The sequence below is a fragment of the Pongo pygmaeus genome, chromosome 9 (assembly GCF_028885625.2).
Source record: "Pongo pygmaeus isolate AG05252 chromosome 9, NHGRI_mPonPyg2-v2.0_pri, whole genome shotgun sequence".
Lineage (NCBI taxonomy): Eukaryota > Metazoa > Chordata > Mammalia > Primates > Hominidae > Pongo > Pongo pygmaeus.
In genome coordinates this window covers 76,657,298-76,680,066 of record NC_072382.2, presented here as the reverse complement: position 1 = coordinate 76,680,066, position 22,769 = coordinate 76,657,298, and the positions used below count along the sequence as shown (strand labels likewise).

The 22,769-nt window shown below is 51.6% G+C and overlaps 1 protein-coding gene across 1 annotated transcript; it reads right to left on the bottom strand.

Moving 5' to 3' along the window:
* Positions 1 to 7,225: 7,225 nt before the first annotated feature.
* Positions 7,226 to 20,770, bottom strand: MOGAT2 (monoacylglycerol O-acyltransferase 2). The gene is made up of 6 exons (XM_054439834.2): positions 20,479 to 20,770; positions 19,970 to 20,148; positions 11,668 to 11,872; positions 11,165 to 11,339; positions 10,320 to 10,519; positions 7,226 to 8,187 (listed from the first exon to the last, which is right to left on the bottom strand). Exons 2-6 carry the CDS (start codon positions 19,991 to 19,993, stop codon positions 8,033 to 8,035), a joined length of 759 nt encoding a protein of 252 aa, XP_054295809.1. The 5' UTR covers positions 19,994 to 20,148; positions 20,479 to 20,770; the 3' UTR covers positions 7,226 to 8,032.
* Between the last annotated feature and the right edge of the window lie 1,999 nt (positions 20,771 to 22,769).

The window sequence follows — 22,769 nt, the reverse complement described above, 5'->3', positions numbered from 1 at the left end:
AGGCAAGCCCTGCCCTTCTAGGAGCCTTCTCAGCTTATCTGGGTGAAAGTGGCTAAGATGACATCCCTAACCAATCAGTGTATAGCACTTTGCAATTCACTGGTTAGTTTTGTGTTTCTTAACTCGCAACAACCTTACAGTGCCAGCAGTTAGTCACAACAAAGAGTTCCAGGGCAGGGCTGTGTTACTCCAGTGTGGTCTGGAGACTCAATGCACGTCCATGAACAGCTTGTTACTGGTTCCTGACAAAATAATTACAGAAATGGAGCAGAACTGTTCAGAGACTTCAGAGCAATATGGCACAGTAATTTTATGTCTGTTGAAACTAATAATAAAACATTATACTATGTCTTGGTTTTCTTTTCTCATTTTTCTAGTAACTTATATTGTGTCTTGTAAAATGGATAGGTCCATGAAGGATTGGGAAAAAAAGCAAAACCCAAAAATCTGGTCGTTTACCACAGACATTTCAAGAAGCATTGACCTAGGGCATCCCCAAATGCAGGCTTTTGACAATTTTACTTTTTTTTTAGAGGAGGGGCTCTTTTGGCTGGGCACAGTGGCTCACGCCCGTAATCCCAGCACTTCGGGAGGCTGAGGCGGGTGGATCAACTGAGGTCGGGAGTTTGAGACCAGCCTGACCAACATGGAGAAACCCCATCTCTACTAAAAATTCAAAATTAGCCGGGTGTGGTGGCGCAGGCCTGTAATCCCAGCTACTCAGGAGGCTGAGGCAGGAGAATTGCTTGAACCTGAGAGGCGGAGTTTGCGGTGAGCCAAGATCGTGCCATTGCACTCCAGTCTGGGCAACAAAAGCGAAATTCTGTCTCAAAAAAAAAAGAAAAAAGAGGAGGGTCTCTTTTGATCTTTAATCATTGACATGTTATTGATAGGGACAGTTTTGTGGCTGTTTTTTGTTCTTTTAAGTTTCCCTTTAAAAGGGGCTGACGCTGGGCACAGTGGCTCAAGCCTGTAATCCCAGCACTTTGGGAGGCCGAGGCAGGCAGATCACGAAGTCAGAAGTTCGAGACCAGCCTGGCCCACATGGTGAAACCCCATCTCTACTAAAAATACAAAAAATTAGCCGGGCTTGGTGGCATGTGCCTGAAATCTCAGCTACTTGGGAGGCTGAGGCAAGAGAATTGCTTGAACCCGGGAGGCAGAAGTTGCAGTGAGCCGAGATTGTGCCACTGCGCCTGGGCAACAGAGCAAGACTCTGTCTCAAAAAAAAAAAAAAAAGCTAAAAGGGGCTGCCAGAAACGAGCTGCCTGTCCTCATTTTCTCTTCACCCTATTGCTAAAGATGTGACCAGATGTACACCAGTTCAACTGTTGAAAAGGGAAACAGGTTGATTTTCCAGCAGGGGGTGAAGGGACTCTAGAGTCTAAGAAATGCCCTAACCTCATTTGTGATAGACACAAACTCTCACAGGTCTTTCAAAAACCATTTCCTGGAATGTATAAAGGGGGAGAGGGAGGAAGAACTGGCATTTATTGAACACCCTTTTGTGGGAAGGGCATTTAGAAGTGAAGAAACCGAGACTCAGCAACTGGACCTGACTTGCACAGGGTCACGCAGCCAGGCTGGCTCTCCGGCCTCTGCCATTTCCATTGTGCCATTCTGCTGGGTCTGAGGCCAGAACCCGGCAGAATGTGAGGAGCATGTGATAGCTGTCTGGGCAGGCAGTCCATATCTTGGGGCCAGGATTCCAGAAAGTCCTTTAGCCTTTCTGACAAATGAACCTCATCTATTATAAAGAGGTCACTGTGGGTGTGTTTGACATAATACATGTAGAGCATCCCATCCAGATCCTAGCACATAGTAGGTCCTCAGTAAATGGCTCAGAGTGCTGACTCTGCCCTTCTGTGAGGTCATTAAGACAAATGCCCGGTTCAACCTAAGGCATTTTTTGCCCATGTGGCCTTGCCCTTGACCTACACCAGCTCAAGGACTTTCCAGGGCTCCTCCCTACCTTTGGGAGAAATTCCTGACTCCTTGACTGGACATTTGGCTTCCACCAGTCAGTAGACAAGGGAAAGCCAGGGACCCAGTCCAGCTTGGTTGCCACTCTGTCCCCAGCACTTGGCACATAGCAAGGACTCAATAAAAGTTTTCTGAAAAGAGACCTACCTCTAGCCTCCTTTTCTTTGAAACTCACCCTTGCACCCTGACTCACACCTGCAGCTATCACCAACGTGTGCCCCACATTTTCCCTCCCCTCTGTGTTTGCTCACTCAGCAGCTTCCATCTGGATGCCCTTCTCCCTCCTTCCTGCTTCTGAACCCTCACAAAGCACAGTCCCCTTGGGAGCTGAGACTCAGCAAGCGGACCTGACTTGCACTTGCAGCCTTGTCCCTGCCACGTGGTTGCTGGCTGTGCTATGCTGGCCAACCCCTGGCCAAGTCACCATAAAGCAGTATCAGAGGGAGTGTGCCTCAGCAGGCCCTTTGTCCCCTTGGGAAATAATGTCTGAGAACTTCTCCCCAGGTCAAAGTACAGGCTGATTTCCAGAGGAGACTCTAGCTGTCCCCATTACTTGAGGGCCTCTGACCCTCTCTACCATGCCTGACACATCCTGCCATCCTCTGCTGCCTTTATCTGTGTGTGTATGGAGGGGAGGAGGCTGCCTTCCCCACATAAGGGTGAGGCCTCTGAGGCAGGCTCTGAGGGCCCCTGAGAGTTGTTAGGAGGTGCTAAAGTAATAATTGAGTCCTTACGTGGATAACTCCTGGCACATTAGTCGGGGAGGCCAATTACCATAACAAACACAATCCTATCTCAATGGCTTGAGCCAGTAAAAGGGCGTGTTTTTGCACATGCGAAGTCCAGCATGGATATTCCTGCTTGGGTGGCTCTCTTGGGCAGCCCTTCTCTGAGATCAGGGCTCTATACACCTTGCATCTTGTGCTATTGATGTCTTCAACATGAAGCCTCCAAGGTTGCTGTGAAAGAAGGAGAGACATTTCCCCTCTGGCCCCTCAAGCCTCTCCGCTACTCCCATATCCCATCCTGGCACCCGTCTGTCTAATGGCCACCTTGTACTCCATCCTAGCCCAGGCTGGGGGGGTGGGGTGCGGTCACAGTCATCATTCCTACCTGCAGCTTTTGCTCAAACTGTTGCTCCCACCCCTCTGGGTCCCCTTTATATGGCTGGCTCAGTCTCTGTCCTCCAAGGCAAGCTGCCCTGTGCAGAAGTAAACAGCATCAGTGTGGTACAGTCTAGCCTCTGAAGCTCATCCACCATCACTGTAGCAGCCAGCCTCCAAGCTGGCACCCAGGGACTCCACCCCTGGGTATTCACACCCTTGTATGGAGTGTGGGCTGGACTTAGTGACTCACATCTAACCAAGAAAGTAAGGTGGAATCGATAGTGTGAGACTCAGAGACCAGGTCATAAAAGGCAGTGTGGCCTCTCCCTTTCTCTTGGCTCACTCACTCTGGGAGAAGCCAAGTCATTGGCAGCGCTGTGGAGAGGCCCACATAGCAAACAACAGAAGCCTCCTGCCAACAGCCACACAAGTAGACCTGCAAGCAGGTCCTGCAGCCCCACTCAGGCCTTCAGAGACCACAGCCCCGGCCCCAGCCCCAGCCTGGCTGCAACCTCATGAGAAACCCTGAGCCAGAACCACTCCACTAAGCCATTCCCAGACACCTGACCCCCAGAAACCGAGAGTCGATGAGGGTTTGTTGTTTAAAGCAGCCAAATTTTGGAGTGATCTGTCATGCAGTGATGCAGAACTACTTTAATCACCTCAGAGGCAAGGCCTGAGTCTTCTTCCCCTGATCCCTGCTCCAGGCCTCATGTGGGTGGGATTGAGAGGAAGCGCACATGTGAGAATTCATTTACTCAACCACCTCCCACTCACTGGGGATGCTGAGGTCCTGTGCTGGCGGTGGAGCTGGGTTGAATGGGGCTGAAGCCACCATGGATAAGGGCCTAAGGGGGTTCCCAGTCCACTGGGAGACAGAGAAGTAAACTCACCTGTGAATGACTATGACCCTTTCATCCCTGAAGATAGTGCAAAAGAGGGCTGATTCAGGGCAAAGGGCAGAGTTTGAGGGTGGAAGTGTAGGATGAGGTTTGACAAAGGAGGCGACCTTTGGAAGTGAGTGAGGCTGACCAGACCAAGAAGAAAGAGTGTTCCAGAAGGAAGGGAACGGTGTGCCCATAAATAAGCCAGTGCAAGAGCAGAGTATATTCAGAGAGCAGCGAAGGGGGCGGGAGTGACAGGTGGCAAGGGGAGAGGGTCCAGAGGTGAGGCTGGTGGGGTCTAGAGGGCAGATGATAAAGGCCTTGAATGCAGGCTGAGGAGGAGTTTAGGCATTATCCCAAGGCATTGGAGACCGTTTTGAGAGTTTGGTTTTATTTGTGAGACAGGATGCAGGTCCTGTTTGTGGGTAGGCTGGAGGGAGTGCACTAGAGGCAGGGGCATTGGCGCAGCACTTACCTGGACAGCAACACCTCCTCCCCAGGGTGCTAAGGGCTGTGGCAGAGGAATGGAAAGTCTGGAGAAGCCAGAGGAAACCCCTCTCAACCAGAGGCACTGGGAAAGACTTCTTTGCACAGATAAAATCAGTATTGGAGGATGAGTAGGAATTATCCAGACAAGGGGGAGATAATGGGGAGGAGATGGCATTTCATGGCATCCGACATCATGGGCAAACACTCAGAGGTGAGACAATGTAGCTGAGACAAAGAAATGCAAATGGTTCCGAGTGATGGGAGCATGGAGTAAGGGAGGAAGAGAGATGAGGATGGACAGGCTGGGCCAGATGCTGGAGAGTGGCAAATGGCAGGCTGAGAAGCTCGGGCTTGGAAGTGGACATGTTCCGTCTTCCGTTGACCCCTCCAGATCCACTCTGCCTGTCTTTGCCCTTCTCCCTTTCCCAGGAGGCCTACATGCCTGGACTGCAGCCACAGGCCCTCCTTCCCTCCAGCTTCTAGTTGGGCTCAGGCAGTGGGGAACTTGGCAGCACACTGAATGGAGGAAGGTGAGGTGGGAATGCTTGCTCCTGGCTCCTCCCTTGCAGGGTCACCAGACCTGCTCGTGCCCCTTGACCAGCAATGGCCCCCACACATGAGTCTTCCTGGTTCAGGAACTGCTGCTTCCATTCATCCTTCCAGGCCTCAGGATGGAAACAGTGCACACACCCCAAAAAACGGTTCCTTTTTAAACCCTCCTCAAATTATCCTCTGGTTCCTGCTGGATCCTGATCCTCTGGATTCAGACTGGTCCAAACCCTATCCTAGGAGCAATGGAGGGTCTTGGAAGGATGCTGAGTAGGAAATGGCACCGTCAACTTTGTGTTTTAGGCAGCTCACTGTGGCTGTGCATGAGGGATCAACAGGGGAGAGCAAGAGGGAGATAGGGCAGAGATGCAAGGCTGAGCTGGGATCCTCGGGATACACAGTGGTGGTGCCATGGTCACACAGGGAATTCCAGGGTGTGTGTGCCTGGGGTGGAGAGTGCTTGTGCTTCAGGCTTTTAGTTTTTAAGTTTTGGTGGATTGTTTGCAAAGATGGCAGTAAGAATCCCTGCATGTGTCCACACCCTTTTGTAATATGACATTGCTGCTCCTCCCATCCAGAGGGGGATCCTATTCCTTACTCCTTGAATCTGCTGGGTTGTGACTTGCTTTGACCAACAGAATGCAGTAGAAGTGATGCTTGTGAGGTGTGCAGCCTAGGACTCGAATCCGTGCAGCTTTGGCTCTCATCTTTTGGAATCAGCCACCAGCGAATGCTAACAGACCACTCAGTATAGAGAGGGGCCCAGTGTCCATGTGCGAAGAGAGGCCCAGCCCCTCTAGCAGCCCTAGCTGTCCCAGGCCCAGCTGACCCCTTGGCTGGATGCAAGCTGCAAGACCCAAGAGGAACCACCCAGAGAATCCACAGAATTGTGAGAAGTAATAAATCCTCGCGCTCTTCAACCATTAAGTTGTGGTTGTTGTTGTTCTTGCTGTTTTTGAGACAGGGGTTCATTCTGTTGCCCAGGCTGGAGTACGGGGGTGCAATCTCGGGTCGCTGCAACCTCTGCCACTTGGGCTCAAACAATCCTCTCACCTTAGTCCTCTAAGTATCTGGGACTACAGGCACAAGCCACCATGCCCGGCTAATTTTTGTATGTATTTCTCTTTTTGTAGAGACGGGGTTTCACCGTGTTTCCCAGGCTGGTCTCAAACTCTTGGGCTCAAGTGATCCACCCACCTTGGCCCCCCAAAGTGCTGGGATTACAGATATGAGCCAGCATGCCCGGCCAGCCATTAAGTTTTGAAGTGGTTCCTTATACATCGGTAGGTAATTACTACGGGCCGTTATTTATCTCCTTTGCAAATCTCCCCCTTCCTTCAAGGTCCTGCCCACATGTCACCTCCTCCAAGTCCTCCCGTTGGCTGTAAATCATCCCTCCCTTCTCTAAACTCCACTGCTTCTTCTTCCTGCTCCTCTGGTGACCCTTATACCACTCTGCCTAATAGGATAATAAGAGGCACTTTCATGAGACATTGGGTACCTTTGTCACCTGGTTTCTAATTCACACATACTGCACATCATGCCACAAAAGACACGGAATATCTTGTTATCTCATGAACTGTTCACAACACTGAAGGTGGATACTATAGTATTTATTTCTCAAATGACAAAGTTGAGGTTTGGAGATGTGGCTTGCCCAGGATCACTGAAAAGTGGCAGAGCCAGAGCCAGGATTGAAACCCAAATGTACACTTCTCTAAGTGCTCCATGTTGTGGTTATGGGTGTGATCTGCTCCTGGCAGGGAAGGGTCTGTTTCCCCACTAGAGGGTGAGGAAGAGTCACAAACCCTGGTCCAACCCACCCACCTCTGTTCTCTCCCTACTGATGCACAGCCCTAATCTAGGAATCTAGAACTCTGGTCAGGGTGTCTGTCCCCATCTCATCCCTCTGCACCCCCCACACCCCTGCAGACACATGCACACATCTCACATCTGGTTTCCATTCTCTGTGCTGGCCTGCCCTGTGTCTGAACAAATTGACCCCCGCTTCTTTCCCAACAGAATGGGGCCAGCGGTGGTAAGCTTAGGGTTGATGCATCAGGAAGAAGCGATCAGCATGGTCTTCTCTGACTCAGTCTCATCCAGCTTCTGGGAAGGTGAGATAGGGCCCCAGGGCCAGGCTAGGGGGTCAAGGGTAAGGCTTTGACCAGTCCTCTTGGTTGGAGGTAGAAAGAAAGACAAGCATGCTAAAATATAATTCTCTCATTTATTGAACTAACATTTATGGAGCCCCCTTTTTGTGTGGCAAGGTCAGGGGCTGAAGTTACAAAGGGTGAGTAAGAGGTGCCTTATGGAGCTCTCAGCCTATGTAGTGTCAGAGCTGAGACTCAGAGTCAGTGGGAAAACTGAGGCTCAGAAGGAGAGGAAAGAGGCCTGCCCACAGTCACACAGCCAGTCGGTAACAGAGCACAGTCCTCCCTACCCAGCTTCTGTGTGCCTCTGGCTGCCGCTCCATCACCCAGAGAACCCAGAAGCTTGAAGCTACCTAGGGTGAGTGCAGGGGTTTACTGGCCACCCCTCCTGTCCAGCATGGAGAGGGAGGACCTGGGACATCCAGGGTGCAAGATGATGGGTCCTGTAGGAGAAGGGACTGGAGCTGGTGGCTTCTTTTGTGCTATCACTCAAGGTCAGATGAATAAAAATCTTGCTGTTCTCTTTCTTTCCCTGCATTTCCTTTTATAATGTTTGAGTGACATTACAACAGAGAACAGAGACCTCAGAAACCATTCTCCTCCAGCCCTCTCTCCCATTTCACTGATGAGCAGACAGAAGCCAAGGAGCAGGAGGCTTGCAGAGGTCTTGCAGCAGGAGTGCAGATTGCAGTGCCAGAGTCTGGTCTCCTCTTCTGCGTTGCCTGCTCTGACTTACAGCCTGATATGGGTTGGATTTGCAGGAGTCTGGGAAGGCTCTGCAGATATGTTCAACAAACACCTCCAGGAAGTCTTCTCAGAGCACAGCACCTCCTGCTGGGCTCCCTAATGTTGGCCCTGCCCTTTGGGCTCAGCAGAACTCCAAGTGTTGGTTAGCAGGGATGTTGAACTTAAGTTTGTGGGCCTCGAAGAGGTTGCACAGCTCTCTGATATAGCGCTGGTGCAGCTGGTTCACCTCCTCCTCCGAGGGATGCAGCGTCTTCTGTACCTCGATGGGCTTCCCCACTGCAAGACATAGAGGTGTACAGTGGCCTAGGGTAGGCAAGGGGCCCTTGGGGCAGGTGCCCACCCCCATGGTTCATCCCTGCAGAAAAGTGCTCTTACTGACATTCCTTCCAACCCTAATCTCAGGTAATGAATTTTAAGACATTATGGCAACTCCAAGATTCTGATATAATAACAATGGCTGGATTTCTTTCTTTCTTTCTTTCTTTTTTTGAGACAGAGTCTCGCTCTGTAGCCCAGGCTGGAGTGCAGTGGCGCAATCTCAGCTCACTGCAACCTCCGCCTCCTGCGTCCTGGTTCAAGCAATTCTCCTGCATCAGCCTTCTGAGTAGCTGGGATTACAGGCATGCGCCACCATGCCCAGCTAATTTTTGTATTTTTAGTAGAGACGGGGTTTCACCACATTGGACAGACTGGTCTTGAATTCCTGACCTTGGTATCTGCCCGTCTCGGCCTGCCAAAGTGCTGGGATTACAAGTGCGAGCCACCACACCCAGCCAACGGCTGGATTTCAATGTGTCAGGCAATGCACTAGGTGCTTTACATGAAATACTCCCTTTTATCCTATGGGTATAAAAACCTGTCACTCCTATTTGACAGATGAGTCAATGAGGCTTAGAGAGGTTGCCTGACTTGTTCAAGGTCACACAGCCAGGAAGAACCACTGCCAGGTTTTAGACCCCAGGGATGTGCCCTTTACCTTCAGGCTATATGATTTGGGGAGCCAAGATGCCATGAATGGAAGCGGCTATATTTCTAAGATGGGGTGTGTTCATAGCCCAGGCAGCTCTTCTTTCCCCTCTAGCCCTCCACGCTGACCTGCAGTGGCTTCTCTCATCCCAGGGAAGAATCAGGAAGGACCTAACTCATCCCTTTCTCTGGTTCTGCCTGGCTGGGAAGGCAGTTCCTCTGTGCTCTCTTCTGGCAATAGCTCTGGAGGCAGCAGAAGTATTAAAATTCATGAAAATATTGCTACACAACGCAGGGGAGGTCATGATGTAGGGGTTTACCAAGTCTGCTCAATTAGCAAGTGGATGGATGGAGATGAGATGAATGGACTTCTCTCTATAAAGTCTGTCGGAGGCCAGGCGTGGTGGCTCATGCCTGTAATCCCAGTACTTTGGGAGGCTGAGCCTGGGGGATCACTTGAGGTCAGGAGTTTGAGACCAGCCTAGCCAACGTGGTGAAACCCTGTCTCTACTAAAAATACAAAAATTACCCAGGCGTGGTGGCACGCACCTGTAATCCCAGCTACTCTGGAGGTTGAGGCAGGAGAATCGCTTGAACTTGGGAGGTGGAGGTTGCAGTGAGCTGAGCTCATGCCACTGCACTCCAGCCTGGGCAATAGAGCAGGACTCTGTTTCAAAAAAAAAAATAATAATAATAATTAAATCCTCCTTCTCTGGCATTGTAAAAAGTCAGAATGATCTTAATAAAAACCTCAATCCTGTTATTCAAAAACAGTGTGATATTTTGGAAGTTACTTAACTTCTCTGAGCCCCAGTTTACCTTCAGTGAAACGGGGATAGTAACTCCTGTCTTGAAGGTATGGCCAGGCGCAGTGGCTCATGCCTGTAATTCCAGCACTTTAGGAGGCTGAGGCAGGAGGATCACTTGTGGTTGTTTGAGACCAGCCTGGCCAACATGGTGAAACCCCATCTCTACTAAAAATACAAAAATTAGCTGAGTGTTGTGGTGAGCGACTGTAGTCCCAGCTACTCAGGGGGCTGAGGCGTGAGAATCTCTTGAACCCAGGAGGCGGAGGTTGCAGTGAGCCAAGAATGTGCCATTGCACTCCAGGCTGAGCGACAAGAGCGAAACTCTTAAAAAAAAAATCCTGCCTTGAAGGTTGTTAGGATAAGCTGAGTTGCTTCATGTAGGGCAGCTAGTGTAGTGCCTGGCACACAGCAGGTGCTCAGCAATTGGTCACAACTATTGCTGTTGGCACCTCTGCTACAGTTCCTATCCCAAACTGTCTTCTATTCTATCTGCTTGAGTGTGTATGTTTCCCAGTCTAGAATGTGAGCCCCATTAGGGCAGGAATAAATCTGGCTCATCTCCATGTCCCCTTGCAGCACACAACCTGCCCTGTCCGTATGGCCTCCTCCCTCCCGGCCTGGTCCTGGCCTTACCCACAGTGGTGATGGGCCGGCGGTAGGGTATTAAACCAAAGCTGTACTGGAAGACACCACGGCCACGAAAGATTGGGAGGGAGATGCCCATGATCTTCTGCAACCGATTCTGGATACAGCGCAACCAGGAGCCAGAAGAGTTGGAAATCTGGTCAAACACGTCATTCTCCCCGAAGGAGAAGATTGGCACCAGGGATGCCCTGGAAGCAAATAGAGGAAAGAGGGCATGTGGGAGGCCCCAGAGAAGGCACAAGCTGAAAGGCCCTTTAGCTTCCTGCAGGGACTCGGTGACCAAGAAATGGAGCAGAGGTCAGCCGCCTGGGCTGGAAGCGGAGGCCTGGGTTATCTCCCAGACCTTCGCAGCACCATTCTCTGACCTTGGGCAGGTCCCTTGCAGGGCCACAACTTCCTAGTTGCACCATGAGAGGTAGACCAGAATGCTTCAGAGAGTCCTCCCAGGTATAAAAATCTGCATTGTTTTTCCTCGAAAAGTATCTCCCACCTCAGCTGGCTCATGTTTCTCAAGGATGCTTCACCCCAAGGAGGGAGAACAGCTCTGAAATGTACCCCAAATATCACTCTTCTAGATACCATAGGTCTCAGATCAAGTGCCAGCTTTGTGGAATATGTTCACTGCCACCTAGTTTCTTAGATCGCTGAGTCTCCGTTGTGGAAACTTTTCTAGGTATTTGGGCATGAGACACCAAAATATAATCTTCATTGTGAATGGACTGAAAATCTCTACCAAAATAGAATCTGCATTCGTCTCTGCCGTCTTCCCACCAAAATAAAATCCTTGCCAATTGCCAACTGAACCCAGAGTGCTCTTCCCAGAGGCTTGATACCCGTGTGTCAGGGCGAGCCTGACGAAGCCCTTTCGGTTCCTCAATAACAGCGTGAAGGATCCAGGCCTGGCATCCAGAGCCTCCTGGGCACCCCCTACAATGATGCCCAGCAAGTTTCCGCCACCTTTCCTGTTCAGAATGTGAGCAGCGCTCTCCTTTTCTGATGTGACCAACCCTGGGGAAAGAGAAAAGTGGGTCAGGTATGGGGTGAGGGATAGGGGCTATGAAAGTACATGTAGCCCATAAAGAGATCACCAGCAATGCCTACTGAGGCCTGGGGTTTTCCCCCACTGCACCCCATTCCAGCTAGGAGCTGCCTGAGTCCTCTCCCTCTTCCCAACCCCCTGATGGCCTCAGCGCCCAGCATGGTGCTGTAGGAAGTGCTTCTTTGGGCCTAGCCTCCTTCTCCTACTGCACACACTCTTGGAAGAAGTACAGAACTACTGGCAACCCTTCCGAAAATTTGTTACCTTCCTGAGCTGCTCAGGGGTAGAAAGACTCACCTGCGGACATGATGTAATCTCTGAAGAAGGGGGCCCGGAACCACAAGGTCAGCATCATCAGATGGGGGCGGATACCGGGGAAGATCGAAGAGAAGCCCGTGCTCTCAGTGCACAGGTTGGCAAAGGCTCCGATTGCCAGAACTCCATGGGGGTGGAAGCCCGCAATATAGTTCCGAGAGGGGTCCAGCTCAGCAGTCTTGACCAGCTGCAGGAACGGCAACCTGCTGAGCCAGGGCGGGGCCTGTGTGCCAACCCTGACTCTGCCACTCACTGGTGTGACCTTGGGAAACCCCCCTCTGAGCCTCCAGGTCTTCATCCATATGTCTGACCACCCTGGGTTCTTACGAAGATTCAGATATGGTGTGTGACAGCACCTGGACATACCATGGTGCTGGCTGTGTCACAGACTTGATGCTGGCTTGGGACAAATTGCTTCCCTCTCCTACAGGCTCTTCATTTGTAAAGTGGCAATAGAGTATTTGGACCTGTCCCTGTTACCTCCTAGGGCTACTGAGAAACTCAGGTATGATGGAGCCTAGAATTATTTATACCAACACCACCTGGACAGGATACAACATGAAGACACCAAAAGGCCACCTGGGGCCACCGCCATGCTGAAACAGCCCCATTTTAAGAAAAACAGTGTTCCGGCCAGGCGCGGTGGCTCACGCCTGTAATCCCAGCACTTTGGGAGGCCAAGGCGGGTGGGTCACCTGAGGTCAGGAGTTTGAGACCAACATGGTGAAACCCCATCTCTACTAAGAATACAAAAATTAGCTGGGCGTGGTGGCGGGCGCCTATAATCCCAGCTACTAGGGAGGCTGAGGCAGGAGAATTACTTGAACCCAGGAGGCAGAGGTTGCAGTGAGCCGAGATCGTGCCACTGCACTCCAGCCTGGGCAACAGAGCAAGACTCACTCTCAAAAAAAAAAAAAAAAAAAATCAATGTTCCTCCATATCCATGAGACATCTATGGATTTGAACAACCTCAGATGTAAAGTATTCAGAAAAAAATAGATTGTTGCACCTGTAGTGAATATATACAGACTTTTTTCCCTTATCAGTATTCCCTAAACAACATTCCATACGATTTCCATTGTATTGGGTGTCATAGATATTCTAGAGATGGGTTACTGTATATGGGAGGATGTGCATAAGGTACAGGCAAATATTACATCATTTCGTATGAGGGACGTGAGCATCAGTGGATTTGGGTATCTGCGGGGGTCCTGGAACCAATCCCCCAGTGGATGTCTTGGGGCAAAAAATTGGCACTTCAGATGTGGGAATGAGACTTTTAGGCCATCTAAGGAGCGAGTCCTGTTGGGTGGAAAGCTCTAGCCCTGTTTACCCGTATGCATGATGCATGGCACCCTGCGGCTCTCTGCTTCCCTCGCCAGGCCTTCATTGCCCCTTGGCCACTCTCTTTCCCCAGCCATCGCAGCAGCTTGCCTGGGCCTGGCCAGGCCTGCAGCATGAGAGTGTAGCAGCATCCAACAGACGTTGTAGATTGAGTGAGAGAGAGCTGCTGTCATTAGCAGCTTCTAGGTGAAGTGGGGTGAAGGTGAAAGGGGAAGAAACTCAGTTAACAAATGCTGCTCCTGGTCGGTTACTGGATGGGCTGTGCCAAGCAGCTGAATCTGCAAAGACTATCGCTGTGGGTGGTGATTGTAAGGAATTGCGGGGGCCACCCTTTTCAGTGCCTTGTGTCTGGAAGATCCCGGCCATCAGAGTCCAAGGGTCCCCAAGGTCTCTGGCCCAATCCCACATACCCCATCGGGAGGGCTCCCTGATAGGACTGCGCAGGCCCTGCAATGTGCACTCCCTCAGGTCAGAGGCCAGCCTTTCCCCTCTGGCACAGCTTTGCCAGTGTAAAAATTCTTCCTGTCATCAAGATGCAGCTGGTGACTCCCTGAGGGTTCTTGTTGCTCCCTTTGGGGAGCAGCAGAGGCCTGACTGCCCTCTCTCAGAGCAGACTGGAGACATCTGTAAGGCCTGGAGTCTGTCTGCCCCATCCAGGCTGAACAGCTCCACATTCTCCTGTCCTTGACCTGGACATGGCCTCTGCAATTTATTTATTTATTTATTTATTTATTTATTTATTTATGAGACAAGAGTCTCACTCTGTTACCCAGGCTGGAGTGCAGTGGCATGATCTCAGCTCACTGCAACCTCCACCTCCCAGGTTCAAACTATTCTTACGCCTCAGCCTCCCGAATAGCTTAGATTACAGGTACATGCCACCACACTTGGCTAATTTTTGTGTTTTTTAGTAGAGACAGGGTGTTTCACCATGTTGCCCAGGCTGGTCTCAAACTCCTGGCCTCATGTGATCTGCCCACCTTAGCCTCCCAAAGTACAGGTGTGAGCCACCATGCCTGGCCTGGTGGTGTTTCTTTAAAAACCTATCTAACTCAATGCATGGAAACACTTGCTTATAAATTTTCATTCGCTGCTAGTGGGAGGGTAATTTTGCACCTCCATAAACGCAATTTGACAATATCTACCAAAACCAAAAAGTATAACTGACCTTTTAACCCAGCAACTCCACTGCTGAGGAATTTAGCCTACAGAATTTCTCACACTTGTGCAAAATGACACCTGAACAAGGTTATTCACGGAAGCATCAGGTTTTGGTGATATCAAAAATTTGTCATCCACTTAAATGACCATCAGCAGGGCCTATTTAGACAATTTGTGAAACATCCACACAATGGACCGTTGTGTCACCATAGAGAAGTACAGCAGCTTTTTCTGTCCTGATAGGGAAAAAGGGCCACGGCAGCTTGTTAACTGGAAAAGCAAGGGGCGGGACAATGCGTGGAGAGTGTTGCAACTGTGCAGAGAAGGGAAAAACACATTTGCTTTATATGGATACACCAAACACTGGTAGTCATGGTTGCCTCTGAGGATAGGAACTGGGGAGATGAGACATGATGTGGAATGAGGACTTTTCACACCTACCCTTTGGTCTATTTTTGAATTTTTTTTTTTTTTTTTTTGAGACAGTCTCACTCTGTTGCCCAGGCTGGAGTGCAATGGCGTGATCTCAGCTCACTGCAACCTCTGCCTCCTGGGTTCAAGCAATTCTCCTGCCTCAGCCTCCCAAGTAGCTGGGATGACAGGCGCTCACCACCATGCCCAGCTAATTTTTGTGTTTTTAGTAGAGATGAGATTTCACCATGCTGGCCAGGCTGGTCTCAAACTCCTGACCTCAGGTGATCCGCCTCTGCCTCCCAAAGTGCTGGGATTACAGGCATGAGCCACCATGCCTGGCCAACATTTTTGAATTTTGAACAAAAGGTATTACCTACTTTAAATAAATAAGTAAACAAACGCATGTATGCATGAATGATTACGCCCTTAATAAAAAAGCATTTGTGGCCGGGCGCGGTGACGCACGCCTATAATCCCAGCACTTTGGGAGGCCGAGGTGGGCAGATCACCTGAGGTCAGGAGTTGGAGACCAGCCTGGCCAACATGGTGAAACCCCATCTCTACTAAAAATACCAAAAATTCGCTGGGCGCAGTGGCGGGCGGCTGTAATCCCAGTACTTTGGGAGGCTAAGGTGGGCGGATCACCTGAGGTTGGGAGTTGGAGACCAGCCTGGCCAACATGGTGAAACCCCATCTCTACTAAAAATACCAAAAATTAGCTGGGTGTAGTGGCGGGTGCCTGTAATCCCGGCTACTCAGGAGGTTGAGACAGGAGAATCGCTTGAACCTGGGAGGTGGAGGTTGCAGCGAGCCAAGATCGCACCATTGCACTCCAGCCTGGGCAACAAGAGCAAAAAATTCCATCTAAAAAAAAAAAAGCATTTGTGCATAAACACCCTGGTGAGTGGAAGGGCCTGTGTCTAGGTCACTGAGCCAATATTAGAATGGGCATCTACGTGCATGTATCTATTGTGCTCCCACAGACCATGAACTTGGATACGTGCACATAGATGCATGTGCTAATACTGGCTCAGTGACCTAGACACAGGCCCTCCCACAGTGCAGGCACTTGGATACTGCGGTGTGGTCTGCACCTCCCTAGATGTGGTCTCTATTGGTATCTTTCTGTGCTAACCTCTTCCGTCTGCCCCCTGGACCCAAATCTATCACAACATCCCTGTGAAGATTACAGACCATGTATCTGATGCATCTGTGTCCCCAGTGCAGGCCTGGAACAGAGGAGATGCTCTGGAAAGGGTATGGCATGAAGGAAGGAAGGAATGAGCCCAATGGATGAGGCTGGTACAGCCTCAGAAGGAAGGCTCCCTGACCGCAATCCTATCCTGGCATGTCACCAGGGTTCCACTAGTGGGAAAAAGAACCTTGAGTCAGGAGACCCAGGTTCTGCCGCTGGCTCATCACATGACCATTGCCAAGCCCCTGTCCCCTCCGTGGCTTAATTATTTCTGTCCCACAGGACACTGATAACGCCTCCCTGGCAGGGTTGCTACAGGGTTCAAGGGGGGTAAACAAAGAAGAGGGGAGGTTTGTGAAGTGCTGTGGTCTGTCTCCCTCCCTCAGTTCTGTTAGGCGAGGGGAGTGTGACTAAGCGAAGACAGATGGCTGTCTGGGGAAAATCCTGCCCGGGTGCACGCCCTGGCAGGCTGGGTGTGCAGTAGGCAGTGGGGCCCGGAGAAGGGCACAGCCAGGTTACTAGGCTCTGGGGGCTGTTATTGCTTTTAGTTAATATAATTTATACACCATAAAATGTATCCATTTAAAGTATGAAATTCAGGGTTTCAGTATATTTAAAAGGTGTGGGATAGGTGTGGTGGCTCACACCTCTAATCTCAGCATTTTGGGAGGCCAAGCAGCCTGGCAACACAGTGAGACTCCATCTCTACAAACATTTTTTTAAAAGCTGTGGTGGTGCGTGTCTGTAGTCCAAGCTACTTGGGAGGCTGAGGCAGGAGGATTGCTTGAGCCCAGGAATGAGGCTCCCTACTGTCTGCTCACCCCATGATCCCTGCAGGGCCTGGGCAGTAAAGGCCTGTGGGAGGGTGGGAGGGTCTATGGAAAGAGAGTCTGCAGGCCACAGCCCCACCCCACAGGCCCAGCTTAGGACATAGTCAAAATGAACATCATCTCACCCTCTGCTGGCCACTCAGTGGCATTGTCACCCTCGGCAGATGGTGCTGCAAAGGGCCTGCGGTGAGCAAGGATCCTGGGAAAAAAAAACCCAAAAAAACAAAACACAGTGCACAGAGCCAAGTGCAGTGTCTGACACCTGTAATCCCAGCACTCTGGGAGGCCAAGGTGGGCGGTCAGGAGTCCGAGACCAGCCTGGCCAACATGGTGAAATCCCGTCTCTACTAAAAAAATACAAATCAGCCGGGAGTGGTGGCGGGCACCTGTAATCCCAGCTACTCAGGAGGCTGAGGCAGGAGAATCGCTTGAACCTGGGAGGTGGAGGTTGCAGTGAGCCGAGATCACGCCACTGCATTCCAGACTGGGCAACAAAAGTGAAACGCTGTCTCGAAAAAAACAAAAACAGAACCAAAACAAACAAACAAACAAACAAAAAGATACACATAGAATTTCTGCAAATCAAGGCCTGTGTCCCACCAGTGTCAACAGTACTAAGGTTGAGATATCCTCCTCAAGAGCCACCTGGCTGGGGAAGGAGCAGGAAGGACGGACGTTGATAGGGTAGGCGCAGAGCTGCCTCAGCATTTCTGCCAGACCCGCAACTGGAAATGCTCCAGGTGCAAAGAGGGCCAGATGCTGTCCTTTGAGGCCACTGGGCTGGCTGAAGACACCCCGGGAGAACTTTCAGGTGAGCAGTCCCAGTCCTGCGGAATGGCCTCCAATGGCCTCCACCCTCTGACCTGAGGGCCTCCCCAGCCTCCTCTGCAGGCCTGCCTTCTGCTTTAGCCGTGCTGAATGTCAGGCTGTGGCTCAGAACTCACACTGCGACAAGTGTCTGGGCCTGTGCTTGTGTGTTTGCCTTTTCAGGCTGCTTTTCTTTTTTCCCCCCGGTGAGCTTGGGATTTGGCTCAAGAGTGGGAAGTGAGACCAGAGTCAGAACCTCTGAAGCTCTCCTGGAGGCCAGAGCCTGCTTCAGGTTTTCTTTGGCTTGGTCCCTGATGTCACACACACATCCCCAGGCTGGCCACAGCACACTTTCCCGGGGAAACTCTGACCTTCCTGGCACAGAAGAGGAAGCCCAGGCTGGAGAGAGGAGAGGCAGGAAAGGAAAGTGAATCTCAAAGTGCAGAGGTCCTGGGGTGGGGATGAGGACTCTGCCCCTGACACGTCCATGACTGCTCCCAGAACTCAGCAAGCCCTAAGTTTCTTTGCTGACAAGACCCAGAAGGGGGCCTTGCAGGAAACACATATGAGGGGTAGGGGAGACTGCCCCCATCCTGAGCCCCCCAGGCTAGACCATGTTCTGCCTTACCACATCTACCACCCCTCGTGAGCACGGCAGTCTCTGCCAGCCGCTGCCCGCTCTCTGCCCAGCATCCCCGTTGCCCTTTGCCCTGGAGGCCCTGCTCAGTGCGGTGCTAGAGGCTCCTGCATTCCAGTTGTGGCTCAGCCTTTGCTAGTCTTTCTTGGGCCCCTGGACTCTCATTAGGGAGCAAGGCAGGAACCCCAACCACCCTGCGTTCCCATAATTCAGACAAATTGCTTAACTTTGGTGGGCTTGTTTCCTCTACCCCTCCCCCTTTGCAAGCTGGAGACCTTGTTTCTGATGGGACAGGAAGAGGTAGGGTTCCCAGGCGGGGTGGGAGAAGTTACGTAGGTGTGGAGGTCAGAGCAGCAGGGCTTGGGCTCTCAGAGTCCTCCCCAGACTCGAGGTCACGACCACACTTCCTCAGAGTCCCACTGCCAAGGTAAAATAATACTAGCTACCTGTTTACTGAAAACCTACAAAGTGCTAGCCGGGTGCAGTGGCTCACGCCTGTAATCCCAGCAGTTTGGGAGGCTGAGGCGGGCGGATCACCTAAGGTCGGGAGTTCGAGACCAGCCTGACCAACATATATGGTGAAACCCCGTCTCTACTAAAAATACAAAAATTAGCCAGGCATGGTGGCTAGCACCTGTAGTCCCAGCTACACGGGAGGCTGAGGTAGGAGAATTGCTTGAACCTGGGAGGCAGAGGTTGCAATGAGCTGAGCTCACGCCATTGCACTCCAGCCTGGGTGACAGAGCGAGACTCCATCTCGAAAAAAAAAAAAAAAAGAAAACCTACAAAGTGCTTTACTTGCTTTGTCTCATTGAATCTACACAACCCAGTGAGGTATGTGGCATTATCCCCATTTTACATATGAGGAAACTGAGGCTCAGAGAGACCAACTTACCTACGATCATACAGCTGGTATGGTATGGGGCAGACTTGGGATCAGAATCTAGTCTACCTATCTCCACGGGCCGTATCTTACCCCTTTCTTCTCTCCTGCTTCCAGAGGAGGGCCAACTGCCTCTGCCTGTCCCTTCTCTGCATCCCCACTGCCTTCCCCATCCTATCCCTTCTGGCCAATAAACCATCACTGCCTGGCTGCGTAGATCAAGGCTTTAAATTGCCTGGGATTCCGTTGAAGGAGCCGAAAGATCTGCTCACTCAAATCCAGGGATCTGCTCTGCTCTGGACACACCTTCAAGTCCAGGGCCCAGTGTCTACAATGACCACAAGGTGACAGGAGTCGGAAAGCCAGAGATTTGAAGGCATGCAGAGGAGGAGGAATCAGTCTACTTACTAGATACATGGGGAGACTGAGCCTCAGAACAAGATAAAGCTTTGCCCAAAGATATACCACATGCCAGAGTCAGGGGCAGGATAGGATCTGAAAACAATTCAGGGCTCTCTCCCTTGTCTGTTTGCCCACAGTCAGTGTACACACTTGGAAATCTGTAAAAGAACTTGCTGTGTGACCTTGGTGACATTTCCTCCTTCTCTGGGTGTCAGCCTCCTCTTCTGGTGAATGTTAAGTGTGAGGCTAGATGGTCCTTAGAACCTGTAAGTTTATTACCTTCACTCCCAAGCCTGGGCTGCTGATGGGTTTGTGCCTTTAAGATACATAGGCATGCCTCACAGCATATACCCCACAGAACTCCTTCAAATGCTGGACATTCATCAATCCACATATTGGCCCCGCATCCCTGCAGATGCGAAACCATGATCTGAGAGAAGCTGGACTTTTCTCCAGGTCACATAGTAGTGGAGGCCCTAGCTCCTGCCTCCCAGCCCATTACCCTCGTCAATGCATGCAGGGCCATATTCTCCTGTGGAGATGTGGGCACTCTGGCCCTGATCACAGCCCAGCCAACTCCCTCCGCCACCCCAACCAGCCTCAATACTCACCGAGATGGGGAAATAGTCCTTCATGTACTTCCATATAGTCCAGCACCTGATGGCCTGGACGTGCCGGCCCCCCTGCCGTGGCTTGTCTCGGTCCAGATACCACCAGGCCGCATACAGGACAGTGAGGAGCCAGAATCTTGTAAACAGGAGGGCTATGAAGCCCACAATGCAGATCTCGGCTGGGGAAGGAAGAAGGAGCTGTCAGGGACAGGGGTCTGAGAGGAAGGTAGGTGAGATTGCTCAGACTGAACTCTGCCCATAGGACCGGCACTAGCAGCACTGTCCTGTCCAATCCTCGGCCCCAGGAGGAAGACAGCAGCTTCCGGGGCATTCAAGGAGGAGACGAAGGCCCGGAGAGGGACTGCAGCCAGCCCAGTATCACTGGGGGCACGCGTTGAGCCTAGGTAGGCCTAACTCCAAAGCTCACTTTCTCCCACTGCACCAGGCCGCCTAATTCACTCCATCCCCTGCCTGTCCCCCTTCTCCCCAGGAGAGTTGTTTGTACTCACCAAGTGCTCAATCAATGGGGACAACTGGTTGGATAAACTGTTCTAGTTTCCATCTTTTGGGATCTCAAAGCAAAGGGAGACCCTTTCCTGCTCTCTTTCTGTTCATCCTCTGCCCCATTTTCCCAGAGATAAATCCAGCCAGGTGCCTCCCGTTATTCAAGCCCTTCATGACTTCCCCATAACTTCGGGCACAGTCTAAGCAGCTCAGCCTGGCCTCCAGGAGCCCCAGAGCTGGCCCTGTCCCTCCCGCTCCTGCCTTTTGTCTGTGGCCACTCTGAACTACGCAGTGTTCCCAAACCCTGCTGAGCTCTGATTCCTTTGCCTCTAGTGACCAGTGACGTTTGTTGTTGAAAGAAGGAGGGAGAGAGGAAGAGGCCAGCCCCTGGCCGCCCCATAATCAGGGGTGCATCAGGGCTAAGACCAGGCCTAGTGTGGAATTCCCCTCTGACTGATGGTTTCTCAGCCCTTACTGGAGGCAAATCCTTGATTGTTTGGCTCATCTGTGCAAAGGGGGTATACAGGGATGTGTAAAATGTCTAAAAACCCTTAGAACAGAGACACAGCTCAACCAGAAGGGATGCTAGGGCAGGGTCCTGGAGGGCCTGCTTTCCCAAGGGGGAGTTTTTTAGCTACAAAATTGTGGGGGAGTTTCTGAGGAAGTACGTGTGTGTGTGTGTGTGTGTGTGTGAGAGAGAGAGAGAGAGAGACAGACAGAGAGAGAGAGAGAGACAGAGAGAGAGACATGGCTACTGAGCAATGTGTTCAGAGTGTGTCAACATTTTAACAACCAGGAGAGTGGTATCTGTGTACAGGCTGAACCTCAGCCCTGGAGGCAGCAGTTCCTACCCTGTCTGGTGCCAGCAGATGAAAGGAAAAATCCCATGGACTCCCAGTCATTCTCCCTTCCCAAGCCACAGATCCAGGCCCTCCTAGAAAACGTTACCTTCAGCAGAGCTGTTGTTTGGGGAAGGGTCATCTCTCTGGCCACAAAGCAGTGGTAGGGTGGGCAAGGGCCATGCTCATGCCCTCCACTGTGAGCCCAGCCCAGGGTCCAGGCCAGGTCTGTGCTGAGCAGAGGTCAGCACATTTCTTCATTTCCTTCACAATAGCCCTGCAAGGCCAGCATTGTTGTCCCCGTTCTGCAGATGATGAAGTCGAGGCTTGGAGAGGTCAGGCATGGGCTGGCTAAAGTCACGCAACTGGTCAGTTGCCCAGCTGAGTCTGACTCCGGGTTTCCTGGTACCCAGCATGCCCACTCCACAGTCCACTCTCAGCCTGCACCTTCTCCCCGCCCTCCTGTTCTTTCCCTGTTTCTCTCACTTACCCTACTACCAGCCCCAGTTTCCTCCTCCCTGAGCGCACAGAAGGAAATCCCTCCTCTCTGAGCAGGCTGCAGAGCCCAGAACTCTCCCTTCATCGCCCAGAGGCTTTCCCACACCACCTGGCAGCCTGCAGATTGGTCTTCATCCAAGTGCCAAAGGAGAACCCACAGTGCAATCCAGGAAGAGTAAGTAACCTGCCCAGAGCGGCAGACGGTGACTTCTACCCCATTCCACCCCCAAGAAGCCTCTGGGCAGGCCCAGGGGTTCTCCCTGGGCAGGGGCTCTGAGCACAACAAAGCCCCCTTTAGGATAAATGTCTTCCCACCATCAATGTGCTGTGTGCACCTGGTGTGGCTGCTCTGCCCCACCTGAGTGCGGTGGTCTCCTGTCCCACAGTGCAGCCCAACTTACCTAGTGCCAAGAAGGAGAAGACAAACTGTAGGACAGCAAGTGTCTGCAGCCTGCGCTCCCACGGCACAAACAAGGGCGCGAACTCTACCATGCTGGCGGGTCAGCCTGGCTCCCGCAGGTTCTGTGAGCTCTGCTGTGGTCCGAGGCACCCACAGGTTTTTGTTCCTGTCCCAGGCTGCAGAAGCTGGCAGGGAGAGTGCCACACCCAGCCCAGCCCAGCCCCAAGGCCTCCTTGCCCCTGCTGAGGCAGGAACTTCTATCCTACAAGAAACCTTTGAATCTACCTGCTGGAGCCTGGCTAAGGAAGGAGGAAGAGAAGGGGTTGTTTAGCCTTTATCAGCCTTCTCAGGCAATGCCTTATCTGCATGGCTACCTTTCCCCGATTGCTTAAATCTTGTCCTTCCTATAACTAGTCAGGTGAAGCCCCAAGCATATGCAATCTCGCCCCCTTCCCACCTATTCAATGACTTGGCCCCAAGGTCAATGGATAGGACAAGGTTTTCCTATCCACTGTTCCTCGACTCCCACCTAAAAATCCCCACCCACACAGTGTCCTCC